This window comes from Ranitomeya imitator, chromosome 4 (assembly GCF_032444005.1).
Source record: "Ranitomeya imitator isolate aRanImi1 chromosome 4, aRanImi1.pri, whole genome shotgun sequence".
Taxonomy (NCBI): Eukaryota; Metazoa; Chordata; class Amphibia; order Anura; family Dendrobatidae; genus Ranitomeya; species Ranitomeya imitator.
In genome coordinates this window covers 466,165,848-466,192,334 of record NC_091285.1, presented here as the reverse complement: position 1 = coordinate 466,192,334, position 26,487 = coordinate 466,165,848, and the positions used below count along the sequence as shown (strand labels likewise).

Sequence of the window (26,487 nt, the reverse complement as noted above, 5' to 3'; positions counted from 1 at the left end):
AGATATCGGGAGATTAGTTCAGAGATATGGAGGAAACAGGTTATGGATGGCTTTGTAGGTCAGTATTAGTAATTTGAACTGGATACGGATGGTTGCATTCACATGCCGACTAGATTCTCTTTTGCTTAACTCAATGCAACATGACTGCAGAGTTTTCTTCTCAGTCTGAAAACCAGTTAAAGGGGGCTGTCAACTACTCAGACAACCCTGTCTCAATAAATATAGTTCCCCATGTAAAATAATAATAGCCTGTTCTCACCTCTGATGCTTGCGCTGTTCAAGCGATGTTGGCGCCAGGTCTTCCGGGCTTGCCTGACATTATGTCATGCGAGCCCTGCAGTCAATCGGTATCTGCTAATTGGCCACATCATTTTTTTTTTCAGTAGTGAAAAAAAATCCTGAAATTTGCACACAAAAAAAGATTTGTGCAGCAATTTTTTTGTCAATAGAGCTGCTTGAGGGGTTTTTTTGCGCCAAGCTGTAGTTTTCATGTGTACAATATTAGAATACATATGAGGTATTGATCACATTTTGTTGCACTTTTGGGGGCGAATTACGGTGGTTGTAAAACGTGAATCTTTAGTTTTGTAATGTCTTTTGTTATTGACATTATAAATTAAAATTTAGATAAACCAGATATTTATGGATGTGGAAATTATGTTTAATTTTACCTTTCAACTTCTTTATTAAGAAAGTGGAAAAAAGGGTTGTTTTTTAAATTTAAGATTTTTAAAAAATTTTCTAAAATATATTTTTTTATTTTTTATAAATTTTTTTTGTTAGTCCAAATAGAAGATTTTAATCTGTGATCCCTTGATAGCTTATAATTTATATTGCAATAACACAGTATTGGGCTCTATATGGTATAAACCCCAGTCTCCTTTAGAGGCTCAGCCTATGGCCGAGGTCACACTAGCGTAGAATAAGGACGAGTGCTATGCGAGAAAACATCACATAGCACTCGGATCACTGTTAATCTATGGGGCAGCTCCCATCACCGTTTTTTTCTCAGGCATATTCAGCGTGTGAGTGAAATCACAGCATGCTGCGATTGTATACGTATATCGCCCGAGTCTTGCCAATGCAAGTCTATGGGTGCGAGAAAAAATCGGACACCACATCGACCATCAGTGTAGCTTGCAAGAAATATGCACACATTTTCCTCATTTCAGCCCATTGAGCCATAAAATTCAATGGGGAAAAGCAGTGAGAAATGTAAAGCCATACACGTATCATACGGATGTCATATGGATGCATAGGTGCGAGAAAATCACATCATCGCATTGCAAACGCATTACACACAGATGACCATATGGAGAACACTTGTGCGACTCTCAGCAGGGAGACTCGGCCCGATTTTCCATGCGGTAAGTGTGACCCCAGCCTATAGTTGAGAATGGCAATTGCTGCCTTCAGCTGACTTTTGGCTTCCCCCATTCCCCGCGATTATGTCATGGGGGTTTTTTAGACTGCAGTTTTTACATACAGTGTGCACATGCTGAGCCGTATGCACAAAGGGGTAAATGATAAACACATCTATGCATCAAAACAATATTAAAGTAAAACATGTGTTGGCAATAGCGATTAAGTTTTAGTTATTCATTTTTTATACTGAACTAAGAAAATTAATTCTGACTTCTGACTGGCTTAAATAGACTACTAAACCTTGACACATGACAAGCAATATATTTAGCTGATGGAATGACAATTTTAAATGCCAGACACAAGCCTAAAAATAATCATTAGTTAGTGAAATTGGCATAGACAGGATTTAATCCAATCAAAGGTTATGATGCATTGTGCATTTAGTGCACATCTCCTTCTAGATCTTTTACCACTGACAGAACCTTTGTAATAAAAATGATCAATATGACTCAATGAAATCTCATAATGGCCATCAGCCAAACTGAATCCATACTCCTAGCACAACAGAGATTGGAAACAAATCGAACAAGTGTTTGCTAAAACTCTAAAATTACAAATACAATCCTAAATCATATTTCAAGACTTGTTAAGGGATCGATAGTGACTTGTAGGATCGCTGCTTCAAACAGGTGGTGCTATAGAGTTCTATTCCTCTTTTTCTCTGAAGAGGCAATTTGCAAAAATACAAACCATGTATCCCTGAGACAGGTATCAGTACTCCAACGTGACCTGAAATTTGTAATGGCTACTTGTTGTAATAGTACTGTGTTCATTGAAGTCTTTCGTTGATGTGTGCTAAAGAGAAAACTCAGAAGGCCCCCACACACATTAGATGGCCACATGGTCCCACAGAAATAGGCAGGTTTGGCAAAACTTAATATTATGTGTACGGGGCATTTCAACTGCAGTGTTTGTACTATTATCGATCAACATCAGATATGGACATACATTCCTATCACCTAATACAATATGAACTAGGTATAGACTGGAGCCGAAATTCAGCCCTAGCATTTGAAATCACACAGGCCCACGGTGTCCCCGTCCCCAAGCACCAGATGGGATATATTACTAATATTACCCTGGATGGAGGAAAGCAAGATTTGCTACAAGATCAATATTTCTAATGATACCCATGGCCTCCTCGGGTAAGTGACTGCATCAGCAAATTTGTGCTCTGTCATAACTCTTAACAGTATGGGTGTCTTGAGATCACCGATTCTGTTAACAATGTAGCAGTCAAGGCGGCCCACGAACAGACAGTCCCTATTGGCATTTGCCAGAATTGCCAGATGGCCAGTCTGGCCCTGACATGAATAAATGGTATCTAGGGTAACATTTACAAAAGGTCCCATTAATATTAGGTGAAGGCCATTAAGCAGAAGAATTTTGCCTGGACTGCGACCTTCTGAAGTGTAGCTGGGCCTCCAGACTCTCCCATGTCAGATAATGTTGAGAACGAGAAGGATTAGGCTGTTTTCATTTCAATACCAATCGTTTTTGTATTTCTGGCAGTACCTTTCTCATCTTTACAAAATATACAAACAACCAAGGGCGCTGCACTTAATCTCGGATCTTTGCAGCAAATAATAGGACAATAGCACCCTTTTTGTCCAGTTTAAATCAATATGTAAAAAAGTTTTATATTTGCACTAAAAGATCAGAGAATGCAAAGCATGAAGATTGTCAAAAACCGGTCCCAAACAGGTGTAGGAGTATATGGGACCTGGAAAAAGAAAAATTTTATGCACAGCTATAAAATAAGTGTTAGATTACCTGTGCATGAGGAGATAACCACATAGGTATAATGGTCCCAAACGGAAAAGGTCCTTATGATGTGCAGATGCTGATGCTTGTGCACAGTTCAATATTTAGAGAAGTGTAAAACGAATGGAAATGGAGGCACATAAGTTGAAGTTCACATTTGTTTTTATTATGATTTTACGTGGAACCTCGGGACCACAGACCGGGGGGCTCCGAAGGGGGTGTGACTACATGAGCCCCAGACACCCGTGGTAAGTCCCCCCGAACAGGGTCAGAATGGAATGCCTGGGGGACACTGGTGCTACCTTCAGTTAGACCCCAGACTCGTGGCAGCTGTTCCAGGGGGACAAATGGACAAGCAAGGCTAGCAGAAGACGTGGAGCTAACCAGATGATACCGGGTGCATGGGTAGGAGCTGGTACCGGCGGCACTGGCGTTGTCCAGAGATGAGGATGGCAGATTGGCGGGACGAGATGGAACTGGCATAGACAGAGCGGACATCGTCCAGAATAGCCGGGTAACTGGTAGCTGGGGAGACAGACAGTATAAACAGAGCACAGGCAGAGAACTTCAGAAACAGAAGCATATGCTGGCAGGAACCGGAAGAAGCAACAGTGAATACTAGTTGCTCTGATGCCCTCCCTATGGTGGCGGAACTAGAAATAGTAACCATCAACATGCCATTGACCAGAAATCCTTTTTGAAAAATGTGTGCTGTCTCTTTAAGAGACCAGGAGTGAGCGCGTGATCTAAGCACTCTGAACGAGAACCTGCTGGCCGTGTGCCAGGAAGCAGAGGAGGAAGGGAAAGCAGAGGCTGTATCCTGACAGCATGGAGCCTGCACAGAATGTGAGTCCCGATGGGGACCTCGCAAAGGTACAGGGACCGGACCGGGCGTAACAAAGTGTGGCTTCTTCACCAAAAGGTACAAGAAAACAGAATAAATTCCTTAATAGTGGGGCACCACAAAAGATGTGCTAAATTCAAATATAACCTGTCTAATGATGAGCGTAAGGCGATCCGACAATTTCAAGATAACAGAGCAATTACTTTTCAGACCATCCGATAAAGGAGGGGGTTTCATTATTTTAAATACTGTTGATTATGACAAAGAGTCTTTACGTTTATTGGGAGACAGACATACATATGAAGTACTAACGGGGGACCCTGGAGATAGCTATCTTAAAGAGATGCAACATCTAATAAAAGGGGACTTCAAAAAGGTTATTTAAATAAACATGAGTTCGATTTTATTAACACCATCCATCCTAGAGCTCCATACTCTTATTACCTACCTAAGGTTCATAAGGATTCACTCTACCCACGCGGGAGACAAATAATTTCAGCAATAGGAGGCCTCACAGCCAACCTATCCAAGTTTGTAGATTGTCATTTACAAAAGCCATGTCCTAAACTCCCATCTCAGACAGCTCCCATATCTTACAAATTTTACAAACCATCCAATGGGAGGACCATAACATTATGGGAACTCTTGGCATCACTTCCCTATACACTATTATTCAACATAAAAAAGGCTGTGAAGCAGTCAATTATTTTATGTCTAAGAATGGTACTACACCAAATGACCAGATTGCCTTTGTGTTTGATTGTATTTTATACTAACCCACAACTATTTCCGTATCGGGATGCAATACTACTCCCAGCAGTGGGGGACCGCCATGAGTACCAAATTCACCCCCATTTATGCTAATTTATATGTGGGAAAGTGGGAGGAAAAAATAATCTACATTAATGGTACACTGCGGGCGAACCTGGTCCTATGGTGTCGTTTTATTGATGACATTGTTTTTATTTGGTCTGGTGGTCCTATTTTATTGTTGGATTTTATTAATGAACTAAATAAAAATCATTATTTTTTAAACTTCACAGCTACCACCAGTACCAAAGAAATAAATTTTTTAGATTTAAAGATTTTTATTGATGAAAAAACAATTAAAACTCAGACGTAGCACAAACCCACAGATTCCAACAATTACAGCTCTCTGGACAGTTGCCATCTTCCAAATTGGCTTATAAATGTCCCCAAAAGCAAACTTATAAGAGCTCACAGAAACTGTTCAAGATCAAAGGACTGTGATTTAGAAGGTGATACTCTAATTGAACGATTCCATCACAAAGGGTATGATAAGAAGCTACTTAAGGTACTGTCACACTGAACGATATCACTAGCGATCCGTGACGTTGCAGCGTCCTGGCTAGCGATATCGTTGAGTTTGACAGGCAGCAGCGATCAGGATCCTGCTGTGCCATCGTTGGTCGGAGCAGAAAGGCCAGAACTTTGTTTCGTCGCTGGATCTCCCGCACACATCGCTGAATCGGCGTGTGTGACGCCGATTCAGCGATGTCTTCACTGGTAACCAGGGTAAACATAGGGTTACTAAGCGCAGGGCTGCACTTAGTAACCTGATGTTTACCCTGGTTACCAGCGTGCTTTCCGGCTGGCACTCACAGTCAGTGCAGAGAAGCACAGCGCCGGGGGACAGACACCGGAATGTAAGTATGTAGTGTTTTTTTTTTTTTATGTTTATGCTGGTAACCAGGGTAAACATCGGGTTACTAAGCGCGGCCCTGCGCTTAGTAACCCGATGTTTACCCTGGTTACCAGGGGACTTCGCATAGTTGGCCGCTGGAGAGCTGTCTGTGTGACAGCTCTCCAGCAACCACACAGCGACGCTGCAGCGATCGGGATCGTTGTCTAGATCGCTGCAGCGTCGCTAAATGTGACGGTACCTTTACACAAACAAGAGCGCTAGTGGATAAATTGCCTCGAGAGACCTTACTGCAGTATAAGGAAAAAACAGTAATCATTTGATAAATTATGAAGTTCCTATCATAACCCAATATAACGCCAACAGCAAAATTTTAAAAAAATTGTATGCAAGCACTGGAGTATTCTGAAAGAAGACAAAGTCATTGGGGGATTACTACCGGTACGTCCTAGATTCATCTATAGGAAGGCAAATAATTTGGGGAATATGGTAGCCCCTATGATTTCTAAACCTCCTAGTTTAAGAGTTTCTTATTTGCAACACCCTCCCTCTGGTTTCTTCCCATGTAGAAAGTGCTTACCATGCAAAAAATTAGGCACTAAAAACAATGTACTATTGTCAATCAGTCGACAGAAGTTAATATCAAAGACTTTATCACTTGTGCCGCCCAGGGAGTAATTTATGGCATAACATGCCCTTATGAGAAATTATATATAGGGCGAACCATACGCCGAATGAGCGTAAGGATTGGGGAACATCTGCGTAACATTAGTAAAATATTTACGGGTCATCCTCTATCCCAACACTTTTTAAGGCATCATGGGGGTTCACTTAAGGACATTAAAGTCACTGGAATCAAAATTATTAAAAAAAAGTTGGAGAAAAGGTAATTTTATCCACCAAATGTCTTGTGAAGAAAATAGGTGGATTTTTTAAATGAACACTTTTGATACCCAATTGTCTAAACAGTGAAATTGAACTATTCACCTTTAATACATAATGCAGGATTATCAACTCACAGTATGATATATAAGTGCCCATAACTCCCACTGGACAATCCCTGACGAAGGAATCAGCGTATTCCGAAACGCGTTGGATTGTGGTCCTTCGGGCGCTTTATAGCCAGTCATGTGAGGTATCACGTGATCGTGACGTCACGCAAGGTCCTGCAGCACTCTGCACCTAATGTTAGGGTTAGCGGAATGCACCAAATAATTAGAGAGATGGTATAAGGTGCGTTCGCAGCCCGGGGTCCACTGTTATGATCCGGTGACCTTGGAGCAGCATGAAAACTTTCACTGGAGTAAGTGGTAACTATACTGACCGCAAATCCTGATCTTAACACCGCAACTAGAAGTAGCCGTGGGATGTACCTAACAACCTAGACACCTCGTCACAGCCGGAGGACTAAATACCCCTATAGATGGAAATAGGAATACTATCTTGCCTCAGAGCAGAACCCCAAAGGATAGGCAGCCCCCCACAAATATTGGCTGTGAGTAGGAGAGGAAAGACACACACAGGCAGAAAAACAGGATTTAGCACAAGAGGCCACTCTAGCTAAAATAGGAAAGGATAGGACAGAGTTATGTGCGGTCAGTATTAAAACCCTTCCAAAAATATCCACAGCAGATTATACAAAAAATTCCTCCATCTAACTAAAGACGTGGAACGTATATCTGCAACTCCAGAGACTAATACACTCAGAGCAGGAATACAATCAAAAAAACAAGCACACAGCTTGTGTGCCATGGAAAAAGAAACAGACACTTATCTTTGCTGAATTGGCAGCTAAGCAGGAGAAGCCAGACAAAGATCCAACACTTCCCAAGAAACATTGACAACTGGCAAGGACTAAAGAGTCCTGCAAACCTAAATACCCCAATCAAACTTGCAATTAGCAGATACACCTGTCCAGGACTGCAGCCCCGGGACAACAGCATTACCACCTACACCCACCGGAGGGAGCCCAAAAGCAGAATTCACAACAGTCCACCGTGCAGAGATGGAACCTGCTGCTGAGTAATGACGGACTATTTGGCAGTACAATGAGGATACACACACGGGTTAGCTTTTCCCTGTATGAAAGAAGTGAACCCTGTTGCGTAACAGGGTCGCGGTACCACACAAAGAGCGCAAGCGAGTAGTCACAGAACTCAATCCCAAGACTCAGGATTAGGCCGGAGTCACACACAGTGAGATACAGCCGAGTCTCGCAGGTTAAAAACAAGCTCTGGCGCCGGCACTCTGGAGCCGCACGTTCCACTCCGTAGTGCCGGTGCCAGAGCTTGTTTTTAACCTGTGAGACTCGGCCGTATCTCACTGTAGTGTGACTCCGGCCTTAGAGTTCATCTTGACCACTTGCGCTCGACACCGCTAGTGGGTGTCAGAGTATAACTTAATAATAATAATTTTTATGCACAAAAGTACATGCAATGCCGCTCTGGCGGACGCCACTAACCACCCAGACTTGGGTCAGGAAAGCGCTCTAATAGCCCACGGCGCCGCACTGGTGGTCACAGCAATAGATGCTGTATCATGTGTTAAGTGCTGATGGCTCTGTCGGGCGCTAGATAGCAATAATCCGTCTTACACGAGCAGTCATACCCAAGGGAGGGGATGATTAATGAGCGACTTTCACACATTAACACACACACGTTTTCAAGTATACACTAGCGCATGGCCGAGTGGCCATGCAAACCTTTTATAGCAGCAGTGCTACAAGACCTTCCAGATGGTCCAATACGAGCCGCAACAGGACCTGAGCATGTGACCACCGACCTCCAATGGGAGGTCATCCCGTGGGCATGCACAGTATGGGAAAAGCAGGACTTAGTCCCAGAAAGACCTGCTCGCTGCTGATCAGTGCTGGCTACAAAGGCAGAACCAGTCGCACAGTATCAGCCTGAGCCAGATGGTAGACCACAGTCGAGATGGCTCGAGATTCCCCCTGTGCATAGGCGGGAACTCGACACCTAACACCTTGCTGGCTGTATTCCATTTTTTTGCCAATACTGCCGATAATACACGCGGCAGTTTGGCAGACACTAACAGGGGCGTCTGTTACCGACCGAGACGGCGCCCCACTATTAAAGAATTTTTTCCATTTTCTTAAACCTTTGGGCGAAGAAGCTCAATGTTAGGGCTAGCGGAACGCACCAAATATAAGACAGATAGTGTATGGTGTGTTCGCAGCCCGGGGTCCACCGTGCAGAGATGGAACCTGCTGCTAAGTAATGACGGACTATATGGCGGTACTCATAAGTATACACACGTGGGTTAAACTTCACCCAGCGTGAAGGAAGCGATCCTGTTGCGTCACAGGATCGCGGTACCGCACATAGAAGGCGAGCAAGTAGTTAGCGAACTCAACCCCAACTAGGATTGAAGTCCGATTAGACCCCTGCTGGCACAACACCGCAACTGGGTGTGTAAGGAAGCAGAATAACAATATTAGGGCACAAGAGTGCATGCTGTGCCGCACTGACGAACGCCACTAGCCACCCAGGCTTGGGTAAGGAAAGCACAGAGGAAGTGCACGGCGCCGTACTGGCGGTCACAGCAACTGGACGCTGTAACGTGTGATTAGTGCTGTAGGATAAGTCGGGCGCTAGATAGCAACCATACACCTTCCGTGAACAGACATTCAATAGGGAAGGGGTATCCAAGGACGACTTGCACTCACAACAAACACACGTAAGCAAATGTACACTAGCGCATGGCCGTGCGGTCATGCGCAGTTTATATAGTTGCAGCACAGGAAGTGGCCACAGAAACTTTGCCCTTCCAAGACCTGCCAAGAGGACCAATGGAATGTGCTGCAGAGCCTGAGCACATGACCCTCGATCTCCAACGGGAGATCTTGCCCTGGGCATGCTCAGTGTGTGCAGACAAGGACTTAGTCCCAGAGAAGTCCGCTCGCTGCTGACCAGCGCTGGCTTTAATGGCAGAAGCTGAAGAAGCAGCAGTAACTCTCTGTACAGAGTGAGACTGAGCAAGACGCTGGGACCGACGTCCCTGCTGAGCAGACTCCACTGCGGCTGGATAAGAATGGGAGACCGCAGCGGAGATGGCCTGAGATTCCCCCTGTGCAGAAGCGGGAACTCGAGACCTAACACTCCACTTCTCTGAATATTGAACTGCACACAAGCAACCGCATCTGCACATCATAAGGACCTTTTCCATTTGGGACCATTATACCTATGTGGTTATCTCCTCATGCACAGGTAATCTAACAATTATTTTATAGCTGTGCATAAACTTTTTCCTTTTCCAGATCCCATCTACTCCTACACCTGTTTTGGACCGGTTTGTGACAATCTTCATGCTTTGTATTCTCTGGTCTTTTAGGGCAAATATAAATCTTTTTACATATCTTTCTCATCTTTGCCCATAGAAATCAAATAAACATTAGGCCAGAGCCAACTGATGTGAATGAGGGAGTTGGGAGAAATACAGTAGCTGTCTGCTAAACAAACATTCTACTGACAGCTACTTAATGACGCTAAAAGAACTGTAAAGAACAAACAGGGTCTTACCCAAGTTAGATAGAATAGGTAAACATGTAGATATATGATCATCTGAATGGGATGTGCGTGACACATGCACTATATGGTGTTTAATCTATCTCGGCTGCTGCATCATCCATGGGGATTAAATGTGCCAAGATACTAGGAAATGTGGATTTGGTCTGTGCTGCTGGACTGTCAGTCAATGATCCAAAGACAAAAGATTGATAAAAGTGGTTGTCCAAAAGAATGAGTCTGATAACTTTGAAACACATTAATAAATCACTTTTATCAATCCTTGGATCCTTAAAGGGACTCTGTCACCTGAATTTGGCGGGACTGGTTTTGGGTCATATGGGCGGAGTTTTCGGGTGTTTGATTCACCCTTTCCTTACCCGCTGACTGCATGCTGGCTGCAATATTGGATTGAAGTTCATTCTCTGTCCTCCGTAGTACATGCCTGCACAAGGTGCAATCTTGCCTTGTGCAGGCGTCTACTATGGAGGACAGAGAATGAACTTCAATCCAATATTGCAGCCAGCATGCAGTCAGCGGGTAAGGAAAGGGTGAATCAAACACCTGAAAACTCCGCCCATATGACCCAAAACCAGTCCCGCCAAATTCAGATGACAGGTTCCCTTTAACTGACAACCCAGCAGCGCAGACTGAACCCACCTTTCTTGATATCTTGAGAGACCTTTCTTGATATCTTGAGAGTTATCTAATGTGTATAGCCATTTTAAAACTATTCCTGGTCATCACAATTCCACTTGCTTAAAGAGAATCTGTTAGCAGGATTTCACTTCCAAAACTATTTATCAAGCAAAAAGAAGTGGCATTGGGCGGGGAATAAAGCTGAAGTGATGGAAACTTCAGTTGTACAGCATAATTTGCATATCAATTAAAATGCCACTCACTTAGGAAAGGAGAAAAGACTGTCTTAGGAACAAGGAGGAAATGGTTGAGGAAGTAAAGGTGGCTGGAAATTTAGGAGGCAGCAATCATGCTATCCTCGAATTTCGGCTTACAAGAGGAGGAAGACCAGCGAGGACTCTGACTTTAAGGTTGGACTTCAGAAAGGCAGATTTTAATGGACTCAGAAAGAGGGTAGGAAAGTTCCAATAGCTGGATGTCCAAATGGATAGAAATGTCCATAAAGGGTGAGAGATTTTGTTAAATGAAATTCTCAGTGCACAATCGGTAACAATCCTGAAAAGAAGGAAGAATTGGAAGCATCTAAGGAGACCAGGGTGGTAAGTCAGAACGTAATCATTTGTTAAAAAGGAAAAAAATGGATATCAAATAGAAAGAGGGGGGCATATCTAAAGAAGAACATAATGCCGTTTGCAGGGAATGCAGGGCAAGAGTTAGAAGAGCAATGAAGTAAGGCTTGCAAGGGAGACCAAAAGTAGCAGAAAAGTATTTGGGGGAACTGTCAAAATCAAAAGTCAATGATGCTACAGCAGGCCTGGGCAAACTGGGGCCCGCGGGCCACATCCGGCCCCCTAACTGTTCCTGTGCGGGCCCACTGACACAGCCAGACAGCTGGAGAAGAACTGATCTTTCTCAGAATCATCATTGCAACTGTAGCCCCACCAACATCTTCTCATTGGTGGATGTGGGGCTTCTCAGTTCCTGGCTTGCCGAGCTGGTGAAACCGATGCAGGAGGCAGAGTGGTCAGGACAGGAGGAGGGAAGCAGGACTACAACACCCATCTGCGGTAGATACTGGGCAAGTTGTTTCTAAGTGGAGCCCAGATACAACCTTGGAGGCAGCATCCAGTGTCTGCTGTGACAGTAGGTCACAGCACCTGCACTGCCTCCTTTCACACTGTGGAATGATCAGGGATGTAGTATATCTCAACTTCAGCAAAGCATTTGATAAAGTATCTCATACTTTCCGTATTAAAAAAATGACCAAGTATGGGATTGACAAGGGTAAGGTTAGATGAATTCATAACTGGCTCAGTGATCGTACTCAACGAGTGGTAATAAATGGTTGCACATCCAATTGAAAAAGTGTTTCAAGTCGGGTACCAAAAGGCTCTGTCATGGCCCCAGTGTTGTTCAACATTTTTAGAAATGATCTAGATAAGGGAATTGAAGTTAAAGTAATCAAATTTGCAGACATTGCAAAGCTATAAGGGATAGCTAACACTAGAGAAGACAGAGAAACAATTCAGAAGGATCTAGATAAGCTTGAAAAATGGGCAGTGACTAATAGACTAGTATTTAACAGGGAGAAATGCAAGATTCTATACCTGGGCAAGAAAAACAAAAATTACATCTATAGAATGGGATCAATAGAACCAAGCAACAGCACATGTGAAAAAGACTTGGATATACTAATAGATCACAGACTGCACATGAGTCAACAGTGTGATGCAGCAGCAAAAAAGGCAAACACAGTTCTAGAATGTATTAAGAGAAGCATAGAGTCTAGATCACATGAAGTAATTATCCCCCTCTACTCCTCTTTGGTCAAGCCTCATCTGAATACTATTCTGCACACATTTTAAAAAAGACATTAAAAAAACTGGAGCAAGTTTAGAGAAGAGCTACCAGGATTGTGAGTGGACTGCAAAGTATGTCCTAAGAGGAACGGTTAAAGGATCTGGAATGTTTAGCTTGCAAAAAAGAAGGCTAAGAAGAGACTTAATAGCTGTTGTAAGATGGCCGCCAGATGAGTCCTTGAAGGGAGATATGTGTCATCCCAGCTATTAGATGCAGTGATGTGAGCTCGGATGCATGCGCCAGCACATATAGTGCTGAGACAGTTATTTGGGCCATTCCAGGACCGGGTTTTACGAGCAGTCGTAAGAGATGGGTGGGAATGACTGCTCACTTATACCAACCCCAGGGTCATGATTTGGCAGAGAAAATGGAGGCTGAGTGTCTCATTCAGTGTCTGGAGCTGGAGATGTGTGGATCTACATTGTGTTGGTCTGTGCTAAGGCCTAAAGAACCCGATGCTGTCCTTAGTGGGCGGACCCGCTGTTTGTGTTGTATAGACTTTTTACTTTCTGTTTTCACTTTGTGCCAGAAAAGGCTCTGTTTTTTTGCCATTCGGTGCAGTTTATGAAATTTAAATAAACTTGCCTGGTATTACATCAATACCGCTTCCTGTGCCTACCTCAAGCAGCTGAAAGAGTACAATACTCTACACTGTCTAAAAATATCTGAAGGGCTGTCACAGTGTAGAGGGATTATCCTTATTCTCATTTGCACATGGAAACACGAGAAGTAATAGAATGAAACTGAAAGGGAGAATTTGATATTAGAAAAAACTTTTTGACAGTGAGGGTGATCAATGAGTGGAACAGGTTGCCATGAGAGGCGGACAGTTCTCCTTCCATGGAAGTCTTCAAACAGAGGATGGACAGACATCTGTCTTAGATGGTTTAGTGAATCCTGCATTGACCAGGGGGTAGGACACAATGACCCTTGAGGTCCCTTTCAATTTTAACATTCTATGATTATTAGATTCTAGTTAAAGGTATTGCTGAGCTTATCTTTGAAAGAGCTACACACATGTAAATAGTTTGTGGGGTGGAGTGCTGCTGTCAGATTCTCTTTAAATAATATACAAATACATATGGCTGCCATGGACTACAGCATATAACGGTGACAATGGTTGACTGCCTCCATCTATTTCCATCTGTCTGTTCAAATTTAAGAAAACAGCTCTGTGAGTAACCTGAGTTATTAAAGCTATGTCTCAGAATAAAATGTTATGAATGTGGATGTAAGGAATAAATTGGATTTATGGCAAACAGCCCTTCATATTATTGAGCACACAATGTTCACCTGACATTGTGTAGACCAAGCTAATATGTTCACATGCCCTTATTTAAATGCATTTTGGTGCTATCATAATAGACAGACAAACTCCTACATTCCACTGTACATCTATTGGTAAGCATACGGCATTTGATGGTAACCGACAGCCAGTTTAATAACATATTAGAATTTGTATGCTTTTTAACATTTTTACAATTTGTTTAGTGTTTATTTACAGTCTCTCCGTGTTCCTATGGCTAAAACTGTGAGCTGTAACATTATCTGGCTATTAAGTTTAACCACAAAATGGCTGCTGCATTCCCTGCTACTGTTTTTTTTTTTACAGGCTATCATAGTCTTTTAGCATTTGCTGTGCTATACTATATGATATAATTGCTGCAGGGCTTTATGGGGAAACATGCTTGAATGTGCTGGAGGTCACATGATCCTTCTTTGGCTCAAGCAATCTCCTGCAAGGTGTAAAATGGCTGTGGCCATTTTAGGAGATTTGCGCGAAGTCAAATGACAAAGTGTTCAAATTTGCCTGTTTCATCTAATGCCTAAAATAATCACAGATTTGCTTTGCATCAAATCAATCTCTCATCTCTCATACATGGGTTTGTAGGAAATGATTTAGTAGATTAATTTAAATTCCTGATAATTTTAGGTTTATAATTCTACTCTGCACACCTAATCAGTGATTAGCATGCAAATGAGGCTGTGGATCTGAAGCATCTGTCACTCCAGCTCTATTCTCGACGAGGTGCCGCCTGCCCTTGCTTGACTGAGAGCATCTATGTTGTGTGACTTCTTTCAGGATAAAGGAGCCATTAGTCAATCAGGAGAAGGTGGCACTGGGAGAGGAAAAGAATAATCCCTTATTCCAGGGGCCTCTCATTGGCACTGGTCAATTTTTAACTTATCAAGTGTTTCTAAGTCTTCTTCTCCAGTAATTTTATCTTGGTGATCCTTGCTTTACGTGTAATACTTCCTTTGGTTTGTACAACTCCTAAAAGAGAAATGCAAATTCATGTTTTTTTCTCTCAAAACTGTCATCTCACACTCCTCTTCTTGGGGTATGTTGAGCCAAGAGGAAGGTTAAGGTAGGACATATCTGTGTCATAGATATAAGTGGAAATATCACATTGGTGAAGTACGTGATAGAGGATCCCTGCTAATTTCCAAAAACAAGGGATCTATGAAATACTTGAAGTCTACTGGTATTATCACTTAAACTTTTGATATGGCTATGAAACAGAAAATGGCAGGGAGTATGCAAATCACATATCACCCACCAACGGCGCCAGCATGTGATAGCAGCATGCAGTGCTCACAAGGCCGGACAACCCCTTTAATGAAAGATAAATTGAATAAATGACACAAAAAAAAGTATCTATAGTCCTTTTTTCCCTCAAGGGCATGCATGTTAAAGTAGAATAGCTGTTACAGTTAAATACAACTTGAGAAAAGATGTTTAAAAAAAGGTGAAATGAAAGTCACCGGATAAACTAAAATATTTTAAAAGAACTTAAAACCAACCTGTTCTTGAGACCACTTCTGTCTTTCTTCTGGAGTGCGAACTTTTGTTTTATAACTTCTTTGTATTTCACTATGCTTTGAAGCTGAAGGAATATTCAAAGACTTTGGTCGGCCTTCATGTCTATTTGCAGAGTGGCCTGCATCTGTTTTCTGGCATATTTCCTTATGGTCTTTTGGCACATTTTCTGTCCCCACATGCTCGGGGCTCATGTCTGTTGTACTATTGATACTGCTCATACTCATACTCATTTTGATTTCTGCTACTATTTGGTCAATATCTTCCTCCTGGTCCTCAACATTGCCATCAGTTTTTCTTTTATGGAATGGGGATTGTGGAAGAGAATTACCATTGGCCTCTACAGGATAATAATCATGATATACTTCTTCATTTTCACTATACTGTGTTGTTTCCTCCTGGTCTTGAACTTCCAAAGAGGAAGAATTGTCCTCCTCTAATATTTGCATCTGATTTTCTTGCCCCACATCTCCTTCAATACATTCTTGCTGCTGTAGTTTGGATTCTGTCCATTCATCTTCCACTGCTTCAACACATTCATCTGTATCTAAATGGTGTTCTTCAGTGTGGATATATTCCTCTCCATTGCAATCCATTCCTTCAAGGTAACTATCATCTTCAGGACAATAACGGATATAGTAAGTGATGCCTTCCTCTTCATCTGGAAGACCTTCATCATACTCCTCATCAGAAGTATTATTCACATAATCAGAGCTTGAGTCCCCATCCCCACTATTGTCATTACAGTCTTGTTCCTCTTGATTGCTTGTAGAGTGTCTATTGTGTAATTGTGTATTTGTGTACTCATGAACTAAAGTTTCCTCATACACGGAGTCCTCCTTTTCACGGCTTAAGACTTGAGGGGAAGAAGGGCAGGACCTTGGTCTTTGATCCAGCATACTAGCCCTGGTACTCTGACGTTTTCTGTTTGCCATACTGAGTATTTCATATGACCATCATTTCATGAAAGATTCTGAAAAAGATAAAGAGATTTAAAAAAATTAGGATTCCAAAAATGCACATATCACTGCACTACATCTACATTTAAATTCTTTTCTGGTTCTGAAGTCCATTTCATTTTTATTTTAAACATTTATAAGCAACACTGGTGTGTGTATATGGTTTTTTTTCATACATGTATTATAGTCTGTAGGCATATTAAAGATATACCCCTAGATAGATAAATCTCTTAATCCTGATGAGGCTGGTGAAGTTGCCTTGAAAATCCACACCAGAATGGCTATATTATTATTATTATTATAGCGCTATTTATTCCATGACGCTTTACAGGTGAAAAGGGGTAGACATAATAAAAAACATGTACAATAGTCTTAAACTATACAAGTCACGACTGGTACAGGAGGAGAGAGGACTCTGTCCGCAAGGGCTCACAATCAACAAGGGATGGGCGAGGATACAGTAGGTGAGGGCACATAATTCCATATAAAAGTACGAAACAAGCAAGACAGTAAAAGAGCTTATGTCTAAGTGTATTGATGACATAAATTCAATCTCTCCACATTTGGCCTGACTGACCAGCTACTTTCAGTGCATTCTCCTCCCCTGCTACTGCTTAAATCTCTCACTATTCAGTACAAGCTGCAGTTTGTCATCAGGCTGGGTGAACAGAGGCTCAGTTTTGCTTAGGAGTATAGTGGACTCATGAGTTCTTAGACTCTTACTAAACTGATAGTTAGAAAAAGGCCACTCAGCCATTCTAACTTGGATTTTGGCATTAAGCACATCTGCCTCATCAGGTCTAAATGATCTATTTCATAATATATACAATTTGTATTGTAATATCTGATGACAAATCTTCACTGCCTCATAAACCACTTGACTTGCCTAAAGTAAATTCACAATACTGTAATCTTTGTACAGTAATTTTTTTCGCAATGATTTCGTATATGATTTTACTTTGCAGCTAAAATGATATATTGATTTAATTGAATTCACTACTTTTGAACTAGGCTTTTCAATATGGTTTTTCAATTATATTGGTAACAGAAAATGGTGTTTAGCATTTAATTACCATTTACCGTATTTTTCAGACTATAACATACACTTTTTCCCCCCAAAAAATGTGAGAAAAATGGGGGGTGCATCTTATAGTCGTAATGCAGGCTTACCGGCAGTGGTGTGGTGGCGGCAGCAGAGGTGCGGCAGCGGCAGAGGTGCGGGAGTGATGAGCGGTATGGCGTGAGCAGGGTCCCTTCAACAGGTAAGGTGACGCAGCGGCCCGGTAAACAATGTGAGCAGCAGAGCCGGGTTAATCACCGGTTTCTCGGTGGCGGTGGCCATCTTCCTGAGGCCGCGCGTGCGCAGATGGAATGCTCTGCTTCCCGGGGCTTCAGGAAAATGGCCGCGGGAGGCCGCGCGTGCACAGATGGAGATCGCGACGGCCATTTTCCTGAAGCCGAGTTCGCAGATTTAGATCTCGGTTTCCGGAAAATGGCCACCACGATCTCCACTGCGCACGCGCGGCCTCCCGCAGCCATTTTCCTGAAGCCCCGGGAAGCAGAGCACTCCATCTGCGCACGCGCGGCCTCAGGAAGATGGCCACCACCACCGAGAAACCAGTGATTAACCCGGCTCTGCTGCTCACATTGTTTACCGGGCCACTGCGTCACCTCACCTGTGGAAGGGACCCTGCTCACACCATACCGCTCATTATCCCAGCACCTCTGCCGTCACCACACCACTGCTGCAACCCCCCCATGGACACCAGGCCGTGGCATCACCCACCTAAGCAGGTGCACGCCGTACCGCATCACCCCACCTCTGCCGACACCATGCCTCCTGTGACCCTGCTCTGCCACCGCCAGCCCTCAGGTAAGATACTGTAAATTCGGACAATAAGACGGACCCCCATCTTATAAAAAATCTTTTTTCTGGAATTTTCACCACAAATTTGGGGTGCGTCTTATGGTCCGGTGATAGTCTGAAAAATACGGTAATTAGTAGATTCTGTACAAGTTGACAAGGTAACAATTATTAACTTATTTTAAGTGGGGCAAAGGATAATGATGTTCAATATCAGTAGAAAACCTGGTGATGACTTCAAATTGGGTTAAAAAATGCCTAAATGTTGATATTTTTAATCATAAACCTTTGCATGTTAGTGCCTCCAAAGGCTCCCCATTGGGAATTGTGGCTACGTAAAAAGGACATCAATTGATTCAGTGGTGCTTCTGCCACATGTGCAATCTACAGTTCAGGGGAGTAATTACTCTAAAATCTTTAGTCCATTAGATGCTTCCTTGTATGCTGTAATCAAAAGGTCATATGTACCCAAAAATTGCATTCATTGTATAAATGAAAATGACAAATCATTCAACAAATACTATCTCTAACACAGCTTCATTCAGTTTTGAATATCAGAAAATTATTATTAACAAAACAATATGTACCGAATTTGAAATCTTCTTACTTGTACTGACTTAGAGAAAAAGAATAGCTATCCACTTATACCACACAATAAATGCTGTAAAAACAAAACCCCACAAATTGCAGAACTGCTTATTTGTTGCTATTCCTTTAGCAAAAAATAAACATAATGAAAGTATTTCCATACAATGTATATAGTCGAAAAGTGTGACATTAAAAACTCAACTCATCCCATGAACAACAAAAGAACAACAATCCTCTTATGGCTACGTCAAAAGGTTGATATGTTAAGTGTAATCTTCCCTAAAGGGAATCTGTCAGCAGGTTTTTGCTATGTAATCTGAAGAGAGCATGAGGTAGGTATTAAAACCGATTTCAGTGATGCCTCTCTTATCAAGAACCGTTGTTTTGTTTGTTTGCAATGATTGTTTCAGCACCAAGAACTTATCACTGTTGAGACACAGCAATGTGTCCATGCTAGTCCGACATGCCACCTCCTGTGATGAGCACCTAACTGTCTATGAACATTGTATATATAGAGAGCCAGGTGTGGGCGGGGTTAGATTCCTCAGCTCTGCTGCATGCTAAATCTAAAAACTCTGACAGATTCCCTTTAAGTGATGCACTCCTATTAAAAACCAAAGCAAGAAAAAAAGTTCTAAATCATCTTATCATGAAACACAAGATCAATCCAAGTTTTGTGACCCCCTCTACTTATTCTGGGAATTTCACAGTACGTTCTGAACCCAATAGAGTATTGCACTCAGCGCAACCCTATGTAGTTTGCTTTGTACACTTTCATTTCTAAATCACTCTGTATAGAAACAAAAGTGACGAAAAGCGTTTCATGAGACATCAATGAGTAATACAGTAATTTAAGCAAGTGCATGCATTTGTGAAATAGACTTGCAATTGCGGTACACAGATGTTGTTTACAATGCAGAAATGGAGCATTTCCTTGATACTAGGATAATTAGGAAGGGAAGGACAAATTTCTTGGTTTGTGAAGATTCACAAATTGTTTTTAACTTACGTTTAAAATCAGACATCTAAAATATATATCTGTTTCCAACGCCTTAATTTGAAACCATCTGTTGTCAAATTGGGCATAGAGCGCAAAAACAACTATTTGTACTGAAATATCACTCTGAAACACCCTTAGGGCTCAATCACACTGGCTTTTTTTAGCATTTTCAAGAACTTGTAACAATACGCCATGAATTTTACATTTTTTCATAGTGTTCTCCTACCATTTCTACATCTATAATATTTTCTTTTATTAGCTTTTTTTTCCAATCCAATAGTGAAGCCTATGGGAAACATCATAAAAAATCCAATACCTACAACAAACCCCAAAGACACTAAAAATCAACCAGAATCAATTCAAATTAAATTTTTCAGAAGATATTTTGTGGATTTCTGGGTAATACAAACATCTTAAAAAAAACATCATAATAGATTTTTTCAATAGCAGCAATTAAGATCATGGGGGCACTAAAAGAAAAAAGAGATTTGTCCCTATGCTAATTATGCATGGTCATTTTGAGAGAATGAGGGATACAAAACCCCATGAAAATGTCAATATAAATATGTATGTTCAACAAAAAAATAAGGTAATTACAATACTAATGATAATAATCTTTAATTTTAAAGACCGTGTGTCTGTGCGCAATGAGTAATCCACAGCTGTAACAGTAACTAAGGTATCCATAGTTACTACCACTTGCAGCTAACTGCATGGGCGTAACCATGGATGCCATCAGGGAGAGCTCCTCTCCTTAGGTGAGTTAAGGCATAAGCCTTTTTTGAACGTTAGCCTGTGAGGCAATACTGTGAGGCAACATTGTGAGGCAACATTGTGAGGCAACAATCAGGCAACACTGAGGCAACAGTGTGAGGCAACATTGCAAAGATGGATCAAATTGAGGGCGCTGCTGCACATAGAGAAGCGAATCGCATACAGATGCGTAACCTGTGTCTTAATGAAACAGAAGATGAATGAAATTGTCAAAGAACTGCTGATGCAGCCCGACAGAGGGCGGCCAGAGCAAGAGAAATGAATGAAGTACCTGAATCACGTAGAGCATCTAATGCTGCACGACAACGAGCAACACACAATGCACAAAGTGATACACATATTTCACAAAAAAGAGAATAAGATAGAATACGTGTCCAAAATACAAGAGCCACTAGAGGACTTCTCAATAAAACTGATGAGACACGTATTGAAGAGCACTATGCTGGCGAACTGACATTTCAATGTCAGTTCTGCCAATCTAAAAATTTCAGACAAAATGGCGCAGGACAAAACATTCCCTTCCTGCTGCAAGAGAGGGCACTTCCAATTATGTCCCATTCGTATGGATGATCAATTAGTCAAGTTGATGAAAGGAAAGCATCAGCACTCTAATAACTTTATGGCTAATATAAGGCAATACAATAGCTCGCTTGCTTTGGCATCAATGGGACCAGCGCCACCTCCTGGGCATGGTCCATACTGTTTTCGAATTCATGAACAAATTTACCACAGAACTGCCCCATTGCATCCCGCTGTGGGTAGTACTCCCAAGTTTGCCTAGATTTATATCTTGGACAGTGAAGAAGCATTAAGTACAAGAAGTCAAGCAAATTAAAAGTGCCACCCAGCACTACTTGCATGTCTTGGAGAGAAAATGAAAGCAATTAACCCACTCACAAGAGCCTTCACAGTGATGAGGGAATTTCGTGCTTAACAAGATTTTGAAAAAAATACATTTTGGCCATGAAGTTGCCAATGTGCATGTAATAGAAATTCAAAAGCGTGGACTACCACACGCTCACATGCTCTTAATCCTCGGAGAGGAAGATAAACTGAGGGACAAAGAAATAATTGACAAATTGGTCCCTGCTGATATCCCATATGAGACAGCAAATCAAAACTGCATGAGGCACATGATTCATGGCCCATGTTGCGAAGATACCTGGTGCTATATGCATGACAGATAGTCAATGCGCAAAAAAATTCCCAAAGGAATTTAATACAGAGACAAACCCCAATGTTGATAGTTACTCACAGTACCGTCAACGCAATACTGGGAAAACCAGACGAGGAACGCGAGAAATCGACAATAGATGGGTAGTTCCATACAACCCCTATTTATTACTCAAGTACAATTGTCATATCAGTGTTGAGATATGTGCTTAAATAAAAAGTGTGAAATATCTTTTCAAATTTGTATACAAAGGACATGACTATGCCAATATCAAGTTTGATATATTAAACTGGAATGAACCAGCCATGTACCTAGATTCCCGGTATATAAGCGCCCCTGAGGGCAAGTGGAAAATCAGAAAAAATAAAATGCATGATGCTTCACATACCTTAAAAATCTTCACCTGTTCACCTTAAAAATATGCACCAAGTGTTTTTCGAAGATGGTAATGTGGATATGGTTATTTTGGACTCAAAGCCTCTACTCTGCAGGCTTATTTTTAGCTAAAGAGTTAACGCTTCCACCCATCAGTATTTGTACAGTGAAAACCCTGAACACTATGTCTGGGATAGAAAAGCTGTACCAGAAGGATGGAAAAAACAATGGTCTCAATTTGGGAAAACAATTGCCGAATGGTGACAGATGGTGAGCTGTATTACGTAAGATTCCTTTTACTTCACGTAAGAGGAGCAAAGTCTTATGCTGACTTAAGGACTGTCAATGGAGTCGTACATGACACGTATAAAAATGCGTGCATTGATCTTCATCTTTTAGGAGACAATTCCCAATGGGAAGATGATATAACGGATGCAATCGCTTTCCAAATGCCCTACCAACTTCGCAAATTATTTGCTATAATTTGTGTATATGGAGAACCATTGGCATTATGGCAAAGATATAAAACCAAATTTATGGAGGATTACACCAGGCGGTATACTCCAGAAATTGCTGAGCAACTGGCTCTTCATGATATTTATGAAGTGCTCTTAAGCAATAAAAAGTCCTGTGCTGACTACGGATTGCCAACTCCAGTAAATGTTCTAGATGAAATACTGGACCAACTGAATTATGCTGTAATAAAGCAGGAGGCTGAGTAATTGAAAGCTATGCTTAATGAAGCTTAGAAATCAGCTTTCGATGCAATTATGTACGCAGTCAATGCTGCATCACAGCCAGACAACACTAGCTCACACTGTTTTCTCTGGACGGCCAAGTAGGCAGTGGGAAGACATTTGAGTACAACTGCTTGCACAAGACAGTACAAGCAGAAAAGAAGTCTATTTGCTCAGTAGCGTCCACTGGATTGGTGGCTACATTACTACAAAATGGTGGCACCTACCATTCCAAGTTTTGCCTTGGAATTACAATGAGACCACAGTGTCAAAAATTAAGCCAACCTCACTTCAAGCAAAGGAGCTTAGGGAGTCATCTGTCGTTATTTGGGAAGTAGTAACAATGACTCTGTTTTAATATGAATGCTGTGGATAATTTGTTCCAAGACATATGTGGAAAAAAAAGACCATTTGGTGGAAAAGTTTTCATAAACGGTGGTGACTTTTGTCAAACCCTCCCAATAGTGGAAGGTGGAAAAATAGCCCAAATTGTACAGTCCACCATTAAATACTCAAAATCCTGGAATAAATTTTCACGGTTCCAGTTACAACAGAATATGAGAACGTCTCAGGACGAAGTTGAGTACAACTCATGGTTACTGAAACTTGGCAATGGAGAGTTATCAAATGTATATAGTCTACCAGAAGACACAGTTGAAATCCCGAATTCTTTTATTGAAGAGGGTGATTTAACTACAGCTAGTTTTGGTGACTCAATTGAGATTACCGATGCAACGGCAGAAGCAATTGCCAATAAAGCAATTCTTACACCATTGAATGATGACGTTTACACCTTGAACAATAAAATTCTTAGTCAAGTTCAAGGTGAACACTCAACATACTGCTCTGTCCACACAATTGCTGAAGAGGAGGGTGTGATTCTCACAGATTACCCTGTAGAGTTTCTTAACTCTTTGAATCCCTCTGGGATGCCTCCTCATGAACTAAAGCTGAAACCAGGAGCTGCAATTATGACCCTGCGTAATCTTATCAGAAAGTGTGGCCTTTGTAATGGCACAAGGGCCGGCTTTATGTGAAAAGCTTAAAGGCAAACGTTATTCATGCCGTTGATTTAAATGGAAATGCAAAGGATCATACAGTTCTTATTCCAAGAATTGACCTGATTTCCAAAGATAAAAACTTGCCAGTTCAGAGGCGACTGCGTCAGTTTCCTGTCATGTTGGCTTTTGCAATGACCATCAATAAATCTCAGGGACAGTCCTTGAATATTGTAGTAATTTATTTGCTTATCCCAGCATTTTCACACAGGCAGTTATATGTCACTTTCTCCAGGGGAAGGAAAAGCCAACAAATAAGGGTCAAAATATTTGAGACACAGAAGCAAGGTAAACTTATTCCTAACGTTGACAAATGGTTTACTGTCAACTGTGTGTACAAAGAAGTCTTTTATTAAGCTTTTTAACAATTATAAAAGCCCAAAAATTGTGTACACAAAAGCAGGACTAACTCCTAGCCGTGGTTTACAGACCAAACATTGGGCATTGGCAGGGCCTTGGGGGCAGATCCCAAGTGCACTCAGCCATGTGAAATAGCTTACGCTCAGGAACATTGAGGAATAGCACTATCGGATACCTCTTGTCATGATCCCAATGGCAGGGGATCACAAAAGGACAAGCACAAAAACAAAACAAGCTCTAGGGTGATGGAACCTGAGCTGACCGCGATCCTGAACCTAAACACACAACTAGCAGTAGCCGGGGAACGTGCCTACGATGATTCCTAGATGTCTCGCGTCAGCCGAAGGATTAACTTCCCCTATAAGAAGAAACACAGACCTCACTTGCCTCCAGAGAAACACCCCACAGAAATAGCAGCCCCCCACATGTAATAACGGTGAAATGAGAGGAAAGCACATACGTAGTTATGAAAATAGAATCAGCAAAAATGAGGCCCGCTAAAGCTAGATAGCAGAGGATACAAAAGTGAACTGCGCGGTCAGCGAAAAACCCTTCAAAAAACCATCCTGAAATTACTTGAACTCATGTGCCAACTCATGGAACATGAGGAGTAATTTCAGCCCACTAGAGCAACCAGCAGCAAGGAATCACATCTCTGCAAGCTGGACAAAGACAAAAATTAAGCAAAACGTGGAACAGGAAAATCAAAACTTAGCTTGTCCTGAAGATAACAGACGCAGGGAGCAGAGGTAAAAATACACGCTGATTACATTGATAGCCGGCGAGGAAATGACAAAAAAGCCAGGTTAAATAGGAAACTCCCATAACCTGATGGAACAGGTGGACACCAGAGACCACAGAGAACACAAGTCACCCAGTACCATCAGTAACCACCAGAGGGAGCCCAAAAACAGAACTCACAACAGTACCCCCCCTTGAGGAGGGGTCACCGAACCCTCACGAGAACCACCAGGGCGACCAGGATGAGCCCTATGAAAAGCACGGACCAAATCGGCAGCATGAACATCAGAGGCAATCACCCAAGAATTATCCTCCTGACCATAACCCAATCCACTTGACCAAATACTGGAGTTTCCGTCTGGAAACACGAGAATCCAAGATCTTCTCCACAACATACTCCAATTCACCCTCCACCAGCACCGGAGCAGGAGGCTCAAGCGAAGGAACGACAGGTACCTCATACTTCCGCAACAACGACCGATGGAACACATTATGAATAGCAAACGATGCCGGGAGATCCAAACGAAACGACACAGGGTTAAGAATTTCCAAGATCCTATAGGGACCGATGAACCGAGGCTTGAACTTAGGAGAAGAGACCTTCATAGGAACAAAACGAGAAGACAACCACACCAAGTCCCCAACAAGAAGTCGAGGACCCACGCGGCGACGGCGATTAGCAAACTGCTGAGCCCTCTCCTGGGACAACTTCAAATTGTCCACCACATGACTCCAAATCCGATGCAACCTATCCACCACCATGTCCACTCCAGGACAATCAGAAGGCTCCACCTGACCAGAGGAAAAACGAGGATGAAACCCCGAATTACAAAAGAAAGGAGACACCAAGGTAGCAGAACTAGCCCGATTATTAAGGGCAAACTCGGCAAGCGGCAAAAAGGAAACCCAGTCATCTTGATCAGCAGAAACAAAACACCTTAAATAAGTTTCTAAAGTCTGATTAGTTCGTTCCGTCTGGCCATTCGTCTGAGGATGGAATGCAGACAAAAAGGACAAATCAATGCCCATCTTAGCACAGAACGTCCGCCAAAATCTAGACACAAACTGGGATCCCCTGTCAGAAACGATGTTCTCCGGAATGCCATGCAAACGGACCACGTTTTGAAAAAACAGAGGGACCAACTCAGAGGAGGAAGGTAACTTAGGCAAGGGTACCAGATGAACCATCTTAGAAAAGCGGTCACACACAACCCATATGACGGACATTTTTTGAGAGACAGGGAGATCCGAAATAAAGTCCATGGAAATGTGCGTCCAAGGCCTCTTCGGGATAGGCAAAGGTGACAACAATCCACTG

The 26,487-nt window shown here is 42.1% G+C and overlaps 1 protein-coding gene across 6 annotated transcripts in view; it reads right to left on the bottom strand.

The window, feature by feature from the left end:
- The window catches only part of APBA2 (amyloid beta precursor protein binding family A member 2), a 734,370-nt gene that overhangs the window by 389,708 nt on the left and 318,175 nt on the right, over window positions 1–26,487 (bottom strand). For all 6 annotated transcript variants that reach the window (XM_069765829.1, XM_069765831.1, XM_069765833.1 and 3 more), the window contains one exon: window positions 15,524–16,512. In XM_069765829.1, coding sequence (XP_069621930.1) covers window positions 15,524–16,474 — 951 coding nt within the window. In that variant the 5' untranslated portion in view covers window positions 16,475–16,512. The remainder of the gene's footprint in view (window positions 1–15,523; window positions 16,513–26,487) is intronic.